This window comes from Mandrillus leucophaeus, unplaced genomic scaffold (genome assembly GCF_000951045.1).
Source record: "Mandrillus leucophaeus isolate KB7577 unplaced genomic scaffold, Mleu.le_1.0 Scaffold111, whole genome shotgun sequence".
In the NCBI taxonomy this organism is placed as follows: domain Eukaryota; kingdom Metazoa; phylum Chordata; class Mammalia; order Primates; family Cercopithecidae; genus Mandrillus; species Mandrillus leucophaeus.
In genome coordinates this window covers 3,484,100-3,495,116 of record NW_012099321.1, presented here as the reverse complement: position 1 = coordinate 3,495,116, position 11,017 = coordinate 3,484,100, and the positions used below count along the sequence as shown (strand labels likewise).

Sequence of the window (11,017 nt, the reverse complement as noted above, 5' to 3'; positions counted from 1 at the left end):
GTGTTAGCCAGGATGGTCTTGATCTCCTGACCTCGTGATCCGCCCGTCTCGGTCTCCCAAAGTGCTGGGATTACAGGCTTGAGCCACCGCACCTGGCCAATTTTATTATTCTTTTTCAAAGAACTAGGTTTTGTTAATTCTCCCTAGCGAATGTTGATTTCACTTCATTCTTGACGAATATTTTTACTGGGTATAGAATTCTGGTTTGGTAATTATTTTCTTTCAGCCCTTTGAAGATAGCATTCTATTGCTTTTTGGCTTCCCTTTTTCTCTTTCAGTCAGCTCTGTTTGAAAGTAATTGTCTTTTTTTGTGGATAATTTGAATATTTTCTTTGTCCTTGATTTTCTGTAGTTTGAGTAAGATATGTCTAGCTGTAATTTTCTTTTTTATTAGGATTGTGAGTTTTCATTTTATGTATATTTTGTACATAGAAATAATCAGTGATTATCTAATGGAATCTGTCTTTCCTTTGGTAATTTATTTATTCTATGTGGGGAAGACTTTGCTGCTGTCTGCTATGAGATGTTAAACTCTGTTCTGGCTTTTCTGTGGAATCAGTTTTGGAGATCTAAATTGTTTTTAGTATTCTGTCTCCAAATTGATAATCAAATATTCTAGCAAAATTTAAAACATAATTTGAATTTAGCATTTATTTTAAGTGCTTTTTTGTGCATTAAATTCTTAAATATAGTATTAGAGTCTGTTTTAGGAGTAGCTGTTTGATGTCTATAGCTGCTTCTACTTGAATATGCTTTAGTCAATTTTATTTGATTTCTATTCCTCACCAATTTTACAGGGCAGCACCCATGTTTCTCGTGTAAAGTGTCTGGTAAAGATGTGAAGCGTTGTTCTGTTGGTGCTTGTGGGAAATTTTATCATGAAGCCTGTGTCCGCAAATTCCCCACTGCCATCTTTGAATCAAAAGGATTCCGCTGTCCTCAGCACTGCTGCTCTGCCTGCTCTATGGAGAAAGATATCCACAAAGCAAGTAAAGGTAAAACAGCTGAAGAAGAGACAAAGATTTTTGTTTTAAGTGCAGTGGCAAATAACATTATCAAGTATATATTACAAACAACATAGGGCATTCTCCTGTGTATCTCTCGCTTTAACAGTTCAGCCACAGTACATACACAGTACATGTTAAGTAGAGATTACATTCTAAATTCAGACCATGAGAAGAAAATTCCATGTGTTCAAAATACCCTTGAAAGTCCTTCAGGTAGGTGCCATATTGGATACCACCGTCTCTGCAGCATTGGAACAAATAATTTTTTCTTTGGACGATCTCTAAGTGACTATTAGGCTTACATTTAGGGGCCATATGGCATAGGATGACAGAGCCAGACTAGGGAAGAAAAAATGCTTTATATCTACTGTAACTAGCATCTCATTGGGACCCAAAAAAGTCCAACTCCAAAAACTTCTTTTTATGTCCCGTGGATGCCTTATTAGATTCCTTTTTGACTTGTCTTTAAACAGGCCGCATGATGAGATGTTTGAGATGTCCAGTTGCCTATCACTCTGGAGATGCTTGCATTGCGGCTGGAAGCATGTTAGTATCCTCCTACATTCTCATCTGTAGTAATCATTCCAAACGGAGCAGTAATTCTTCTTCTGCTGTAAATGTAGGCTTTTGTTTCGTTTGTGCCAGAGGTGAGTGTCTAACTTTTCTCTTCATTTATTTTTGAGATCATTGGCATATTTCTTCATTAACATAGAGTCTCAGCATTGGGAAAGAACTCAGGCCATCTATCTTCTACCCAGTGCAGAATTCCACTGTAATATATCCCTGAGAGAGATGAACATTCCAGTAACTTTTATAATGCTAGATGTCCAAAGTGTTAGAATAGTAATTCTTCCATAAGTTAAGCTAAAATCTGCATTTCTAAAAATAACAGAATTATAGTTAAGTTCTTAGTTTTTCTGTTTGGAGCGTTAAAAGATTAATCTTTTCCCTTCTGCAAACAACTCTTCTATTCAAAGCAGATCCTTCCCATGTTATAATCTTAAACCAGAACTTTCAACTGATTGAGATTTCACTTGGAAGGCAAGACCAGCACATCTATTTTTCAGTTGTTTATGTTGTATTTTATCATAATGTTTTGATCTGGCATTGAGGAGGGCCTGATGGGACACAGCCAAGGCAGCATATGTGGTGGTGTTAGTTCAGAGCCAGCCATGTGGGCTTTCTTAAAGCCAGCTGTTGATGTTTAAGTATGCCAAGAGATTGATCAACTAAAAACAATACTGTAGCCCTACAGGGGTCAGTGAACCTGGGTTCGTGATAAATATAAAATGAAACTTCTTTAGTTGAATGTTATACAGAATATCTGGCTTTATCTCAGCCATATTATAATAAAACTTTTTTGGTACTTAGTAAGTGTTATAAAAACCAACTAATATCCCTAAATATTGCTTTCATTTTGTTTTTAAGTGCAAAGTTTTCTGACCTTCCCTCTGTCTGAACTATTCTCAAGGCCTCTAAGGCCCATGATGCTTGTTAGATTCTATTTAGACCATACCAAAGATGAAAGTAGTTTTTGTTTGGTTGGTTGGTTTTGCTTTAGGGGACAGTTATTTTAATTTGGTGAAAGTACTATAACAACTTTTTAAAATAGAATTTAGGTAGTATGATAGATCTTAGGTGGTTTTGCTTTTGTATCTCATTATGAAAACATTACTTGGAGGTAGGCAGTAAAAGATTAAATAAATCGTAGTCCTTTGTGGAGTAGCTAGCGGGGTCTGTAGTAGACACTACTTTCTGTTTGCCTGCTTTATAAGCACATGTGACTGTCTGCCTTTGGAGCAGGAAGTACTGTGTCTTTCTTAACTACAGCAGTGTCAAATGTATCCTGCTCTGAAACCTGGCTGGTATCATGGAGGAGTAGGTCTGAAATGTTTCCTGCCATATGGTAACAGGTGGGCAAATAATAAATAAAAAGGTGTTACTCATTGCCTTTCCTATCTCTGCATTCCTAAGAAAGTGATGATTAGAAAAAATCATTGTATTATCAGTTGAATATTTAGCTTTAGAGTCTTTTAAATAGATGAGTGGCAGTGATAACATAAAGTCATTCTTATTGCTTTGCAAACTCTGTGCTACCATTGCTGGGCACTGACATTTCCTGTCAGTGTATAAGCATGTATGATTTAGCCTGCATTTTAATATCAAGTTTATAACTATTATGTTGGCTTATGTTGGGGCACATTCTGAATCAAATGCCATCAGTAGATTAATCAATATTCTCTTTTGCTCTACTTCATTCAATAATTGGGATACCTTTAAAATAGGTATTTTCAGGCTGGGCACAGTAGTTCACGCCTGTAATCCCAACACTTGGGAGGCTGAGGCAGGAGGATTGCTTAAGGCCAGGAGTTCAGGACCGGTCTGGGCAACATAACAAGACCCCATCTCTACAAAAAATAAAGGAATTAGCCAAGCATGGTGGTGTGTGCCTGTAGTCCCAGCTACTCAGAGGCTGAGGAGGGAGGATCACTTGAACCCAGGAGTTCAAGACTGCAGTGAATTGTGAAACAAAATACAGCATTTTCAATTTAGGACACCTAGAAAATTGTACGCTTATAGAAACTCTAGCCATTTTGTTAAATTTAACTTACATAACTTGATTAAAATTCTGAGAATAATGTCAGTGGAGGGAAAACCCATGTTTAACAACAGAATCAGTATTTACATCTTAATAATTTGACAGTTATTCTGGAATATTTACTGAATTTAAATGCCTATTTAAGCAAAATTATTTAATTCCCACATATTTAACTGTGAGACTTTGTATGGTAAACATAACCTTCATTTTATTTTTTAGCATTTGACAAAGACTTACTCTAAATAGATCAGATGTTGGGAAGGCTTAAATCAAAAGTCTTTCACAAGTAAATAATATGTGTTCTTTTATAAATATTTATAAAGGTCACCTTTTTAAAGGAGACATAACTGTAATAAATCCACACACAGAAAGGAGCACTTTAGTCATTTATGTTTGGGTATTAGAAAACTTAGCTTGTTTTGCTTGTTTCTTGCCTCATACAGAATTTTTCCCTTCACGTAGATTTTCTCTTAGTTCTTTGTTATTGGGTGTTTAGAATCATTAAACTATTTCTTAACGACTACAATGTCTGGCAGTATTTTTCAAAATGTTTCAGGGTTTGAGGAACATCACTCCTCTTCCACATGCCACCTAATTGTGGATTCACAAGAAGCATGCAGACATTTTTCAGTATAGTGCTTATTCTTTAGCATCTCCTTTCATCTTAGAGGCTGGGTAAATTGAGTTACTTAGCATTCTATGCCTTTCTTTGTAATGGTACTTTTAAATGGGTAATGTAGGCTGGAGTTTTCTTTTCATTTTAACAGTAAATAATAGCAATTTATTTTGCATATGTAAGTCAAACTTTACTCAACACTATCTGAATGAATTGCCACAGTTTCCCTAAGAAGTTATCTCTCCATGGTATACAGGTGAGAACACTGAAACCCAGATTAAATAATTTACCTAATGTCACACAAGTTAAATGGAGGGACCAGCATTTGTACTTGATCCTTCTTATTTCAAAGCCCATATTCTTTTACACTACACCATCTCCTTCTATTAAATGTATGAAATGTGTGAAGTTCATTTCAACATTATATAACTTTTTTTTTTGAGACGGAGTTTTGCTCTTTTTGCCCAGGCAAAAAGATCTCAGCTCACTGCAACCTCTGCCTTCTGGGTTCAAGCGATTCTCCTGCCTCAGCCTCCCAAGTAGCTGGGATTACAGGCATGTACCACCACACCTGGCTAATTCTTTTGTATTTGTAGTAGAGACTGGGTTTTTCCATGTTGGTCAGGCTGGTCTTGAACTCCCGACCTCAGGTGATCCGCCTGTCTTGGCCTCCCAAAGTGCTGGGATTACAGGTGTGAGCCACTGTGCCCGGCCTATATAACTTTTATTAGAAGATTCTGGCTGAGCACCATGGCTCATGCCTGTAATTCCAACATTTTGAGAGGCAGAGGTGGGAGGATTGCTTGAGCCCAGGAATTCAAGATCAGCCTGGGCAACATAGCAAGACCTCGTCTCTACAAAAAAATCAAAAACGTAGCCAGGCATGGTGACAAACGCCTGTAGTCCTAGCTACTTGGGAGGTTGAGGTGGTAGGATCACTTGAGCCCAGGAGGTCGAGGCTGCAGTGAGCTGTGAGCGCGCCACTGGACTCCAGCCTGGGTAACAGCGTGAGACCCTGTCTCAAAAAAAAAAACAAAAAGAAGACTGTCATATTGTTAGTAATTTCAAGTTCCATTCTGTTATTTAGGCCAGAGATATTTCTTGAATTTGTCTCAGTGTAGAGTATTAAGATAATGCCCACAGAGAAAAGTAAATGGTAATTTCCCTCCCCTTCAAAATGATCTCTAAATAAAACTGCTGCCATAATTTGTATTGTAAAATCCTACATCGTTATACATTCATGCAGTAGCCAAGATAGAGGATAGAGAAATGTCCCCTGGTCTCACAGTTGCCTAGGTTTAGGAGTGGCTTGTAGCTACATCATGAATTAACTGGGGGAGGGGGAAGGGAAAGAAGAGGGAACCACAGGTAGCTTTAGTGTTTTCCTCCAAGTAGCATAGCTATAATTGGTAGATCAAAAGGATTGATTTTATTAACCCTTTATATCGTCTCAGGGAAAATATGAAAATGTTTGCATTACCTCAGTAAAGTTCAGGAAATTATGGCTCCTTTAAAATCATGTACCAGACCTGGCACAGTGGCTCATGCCTGTAATCCCAACATTTTGGAAGGCCAAGATGGGAGGATTACTTAAGGCCAGAAGTTAGAGACCAGCCTGGGCACAGAAGCTATTATAGACCCCATCTCTATAAAAAATTTAAAAATTATCCTGGTGTGGCGGCATGTACTTATCTGTAGTCCCAGCTACTCGGGAGGCTGAGGCCAGAGGATTGCTAGAGCCCAGAAATTCAAAGGTGCAATGAGCCATGATCACACCACTACCCTCCAGCCTGGGTGACAGAGCAAGACTCTGTCTCAGAAAAAGATAAAATATAATATAAAGTGAAATAAAACATGTACCATATTGAGAGAGAAGAGTTTCACTATCTGGCAGAGAAAGTTAGGATTTCTTTGAGTGTTTCTGAAGATATGAATAGAAAAAAGGAGAGACTTCCATTCTACCTTAAAGTGCTACTTGTTATATTGAAGGTAGATCAGGGTCTACTTATGTAAATGATTCTTGTTTCAATCTCATTACATGATATATAATATCCTTTTGTTCTTTGGGTTGTCGTCATTGTACATCCAAATATGAAGCAGTGTAGCTTTGTTTTCCCTAAGGGGTTTTCTGTATGATGTCAAGTGTTTATATCTTCAAATTATTTGAAGTTTTCTTCTGCAGAATATAGGTTTCTATAATATATAGGGATAAGGAATTGAGTAGTTCAGACTCCCTTTGAAAACTATAGAAAACCTTTCTGTCAGATCTTTCTTTTTTCTTCATATTCTCATTTTCGCCCTCCCCACCCCAACTTTGAAGCATACATAATAGGTGTTGGTTTATTTTTTCCTCATGGAATCATGGGTAGTTTCATTGCAGCTCATCTCTTTCTGTTTGTTTCGTATAGGGCTGATAGTTCAGGACCATTCAGACCCCATGTTCAGTTCATATGCCTATAAGTCCCACTATCTACTGAATGAATCAAATCGTGCTGAGTTGATGAAATTACCTATGATTCCTTCTTCGTCAGCTTCCAAAAAGAAATGTGAGAAAGGTAATAATCAAAATAGTTTCTCTTGCTTTTATTTTTGCATTTCCTATTTTTTTCTCTTTCAATGTAGGGGGGAAATGTATGCCTGTCAAGCACCATCTGTTGCTTTTGGTAAATTCTGCCTTGGTGGTTGTGATTGTGTCTTCATATGGCTGCACAATTATTAAAAAGGGCTTAAAATAATTCCATTATTGCAAATTTTTACTTATTCTTCCCTTGAATAAATTTTCACACATTCCATATTTACAAGTTATTAAAATAGAAAGACTAGGATTTTGGTCAGTATAAATATAGAATAATATTCTAAATGTTCTTTCTCTTTTTCCTGGTGTGAAACTATCATTCAAGTTGGAATAGAAAAGATAGGGTATAATTTGTTACTAACTTTCAACTAATAAGGTAGGTTGTTAAAAGAGGGAAACTAAGATACTGATACTTAAAAGTTTGCTTTTAGAATATGTTCTGTCATTGTGCTCTTAAATGTTCGGTTAAGATGCTATGAAAAGTAGTTGCCCTTCCCTTAGGAGACATTGGTAGGAAGCTGGTGGGGGAGAATACCCCTAATGCTGGATGCTGGAAGGCAGCCCAGCTGAATTGCTGATGGATAATTATCCACACAGTACCAAGAGCTAAATGGATATTTGTATTCTCCCAGTTAATTTAACCTATGGAAGAAAACTTTATATTGTGTTTAGTTTCCATAATCCTACCTGTTATAAAAATGATTTAACAATGATGTATTATTTGGGGAATTATTATCCCATAGGAAAAAATAAATGAGCTTGAAAGATGAGGGCCTTTTCCTGTGTACATTCCCATTATGATCTGGGGCCAAGTTCAGAATCTTTAAAGAAAACTTCATTCATAACTAATATACCATACACACACACACACACACACACACACACACACACACTAGGTGTATTTGAAATGGGCTTTAAAAAAATTCTTTGTGTTGCCTGTTTGATGTATCTTTGCTCTTTGTCAGACATCTGAAGTGGCAACTCATGACTAAAAGAAAGTGCGACTCAGCAAGTCGATTGGAACATATTAGAAGTATTGGAGAGAGTACTGGCTTTTTTGTCTGTTTTCCCCAGTCAGATTATATCACTTTATTGATAATACTGCCTGCTTTCAAAACAAAAAATGAACATAGGTTTGACTCCATAATTATTCTGCCTGAGACATTTTAGGAAATGCTTTATATTCCTGCTGGTACCTATATAAAATTAGATTAATTCAATTGTTGCTTACTTTGTTTTCAGTACTCAGTATTAACTTTGACATGAATTGAAATTATTTTGAGCCCTCTGTTTGCTTAACTTGAACCATATCTCACTTCTCTTGTATCCCAGTTTTCTTGCATAGCACCAAAGTGGACCATTCATATTTTTTTTATTTCCCTTGTGTATTTTAATCATCTTTATCATGACAATTTTCTCTGATGATTCTGGCTCTGTATTTCCTCTGAAATAAGACTTAAAATTAAGAACTATTCCATAATGTTAAAAATGACCAGCCTGACTTTTCTACGTCAGTGCTAATAATCACATGTCCTCTAAAGCTGTTTGCAGACTTTTCTCCCTACTGGTCATTCCTTTCTGATGGAAAAAAAAATGAATAATCTCATTTTACTTTAAATTTATAGATGAATTCCCTACCTAAGTTTAGAGCACTTGGGCATCTGATCTCTAGGTTGGTAAACTGAACCAGTTAATCCATATTGAGATGTAGTCCCAGAAAAAAAAACTTGATGGTTGAAGTAAAAGCTTTTAAGCAGAGGAAATATAGTAATTTAATTCATCATGGGTTGTATATGGATTTTCTTTTTGTTTTTATGTTAATCAGAAGTTTGAAAATCTATAGGAAGACAAGATTTTCTGGAAAATTGGTAGCAAGCCCTCAGAAGGTTGGAGCATGTGATTTGATAAAGTTGCATAGAGGGCTCTTACCCTTTTGCTTATGAGACTTTAAATCTCGGTACACTCATGGGTTATAGACCTAATTTTCCAATGAAAAGATCAGTTTTTTTCAATAAAGATTTGTCTTTATTATATTTCATCTTCAGTGGTTAACAACATTCTCTGTCACGTATTGAAATACATATTAGAAATACCTAATTTCCTCCTAGAATTTCATATTTCTTAGCATTTACAACTATTTTGTTTGCCACACCTATTTTGGTCTCAATCCAGAGAGTATTTTGTGTATCTAAAAGGAAAGAGTTTTGACAGGGAACTTGGAATGAGCCCCTTGCATATGGTACTTCATTCTATACTGATAACTACTTAATTTTATGCTATAAAGCAGTGGTTCTCAATATGAAGTCAGAGGAGATGTAAACAAAATTTTTGAACTATGTTTAATATTTCAGAAAATCTAACAGAATTACACATTTGTACAGAATCAGGCTGCATGAGTTTTTAAAATTTGGCTATGATTTAACAATTTAATGTGATAATACTAGTTTTGTTATTGGGATCAGAATCTCTGATTAGCATTTATATATTTCTTTGGTTAATAAAAATTGGAGAAATTGTTACTTTTAAAATGCAGATTTTGGCCAGGCATGGTGGCTCACGCCTGTAATCCCAGTGCTTTGGGAGGCTGAGGCAGGAGGATTGCTTGAGGCCAGGAGTTCAAGACCAGCCTGGGCAAGATAGTGAGAGCCCGTCTCAAAATATATTCTCTGTATATATATAGAGAGAATACACACACACACACACACACACACACACACAGAGGTTTTTTGGTTGTTGATAAAATACTTGAAATTATGTGGGTTCATGAGGAGGGAAAAGGGAATCCTTGGTGATGAAAAAGTTGCAAACCACTGCTGTATAGCCTGTATATCTTCACCAAAAGGTAATGATAACATAATCACCAATTTGAGATTCTGTGTTCCTTTTGCTTTTTGTATTCTTTATGGAAAGAAAAGAGTACTGATCAACGTATTGGCTATTTTTTTCTTGCTAATTATATTGTAAAGGAATTTAGTTAACCATGGCACTGGATTAAAATACAACAATGACTTGCTTTCTTTTTTACCTCTGAAGGAGAAAAGAAAGTTGCTACTTACATGTTTGAAAAACCTCTCAAATCTACTCAGTCAAAAGATTTTATGCTTCAATTTGGTCATATGTTAAGAGTTTAGCTTCTAAACTGATACCTCAGTAGCCCATAGTTTAAAGGAGTAAAGAGTACATGGATGCTTTTGGTACTACTCAGAAGCTCTGAGTTTCTGGCCACTGAAACCCTGAAAAGTAGCTAAATACATTCATTTGCTATTTTAATCCATCACTGTAGATATGACTCAGTCCCTTTGTTATTTTCCCCCAATTTGAATCAGATTTAATGTGCTGAAAAGATAACTTTCTCCTTTTTCTTTCTTTTTCTCTCTCCTCTTTTCTCAGTTATTAAGACTGTTTATTTGTTTCAAGGTGGAAGATTGCTCTGCTGTGAATCGTGCCCAGCTTCCTTCCACCCGGAATGCCTGAGCATAGAAATGCCAGAAGGCTGCTGGAATTGTAATGACTGTAAAGCTGGCAAGAAACTACATTACAAGCAGATTGTTTGGGTCAAATTGGGAAATTACAGGCAAGTTTTTCCAAGAACAAAGAGGAAGTATTCAGTCATTGTGCAGATCAGTTTCATACTCTGGATGCAGAGGGACTTGGAGATAGATAGGTAGACAGCATGGACCTACTTCCTTAAAAAAAAAAAAGAAAAGAACCATGTTTTGAGGCTGGATTCTTAAGGGGTTGGGAAGGTTATGTTCCTAATTCATTATTGAATTTCTTTTTCTTTTTCTTTTTCTTTGGGATTGGTTGGTTGGTTGATTGTGAGACAAGGTTTAGCTTATCACCAAGGCTGGAGTGCAGTGGTGTGATCTCGGCTCACTGCACCTGCTGGCTCAAGCCATCCTCCCACCTCAGCCCCCAAGTAGCTGGGATTACAGGTGCACACCACCACCCTGGCTAGTTTTTTGTATTTTTAGTAGAGATGATGTTTTGCCATGTTGCCCAGGCTGGTCTCGAACTCATGAGTCAAGCAGTCTGCCCACCTCAGCCTCCCAAAGTGCTGGGATTACAGGCATGAGCCACCATGCCCACCAATTTTTAAGTCCTGAAAGTTGTTTTATACTAATGGGCTATGTAACTACTAGATTTTGGAATAAAAGGTCTTATGTGGACAGTGGAGATGATTTTTTTTTAACTTTTAAATTATTATTATTATTATTATT

The 11,017-nt window shown here is 36.6% G+C and overlaps 1 protein-coding gene across 1 annotated transcript in view; it reads left to right on the top strand.

The window, feature by feature from the left end:
* The window catches only part of WHSC1L1 (Wolf-Hirschhorn syndrome candidate 1-like 1), a 125,391-nt gene that overhangs the window by 76,689 nt on the left and 37,685 nt on the right, over positions 1 to 11,017 (top strand). The window contains exons 13-16 of the mRNA XM_011993227.1: positions 798 to 995; positions 1,481 to 1,654; positions 6,631 to 6,777; positions 10,215 to 10,371. Of these exons, the coding sequence (XP_011848617.1) occupies positions 798 to 995; positions 1,481 to 1,654; positions 6,631 to 6,777; positions 10,215 to 10,371 (676 nt within the window). The remainder of the gene's footprint in view (positions 1 to 797; positions 996 to 1,480; positions 1,655 to 6,630; positions 6,778 to 10,214; positions 10,372 to 11,017) is intronic.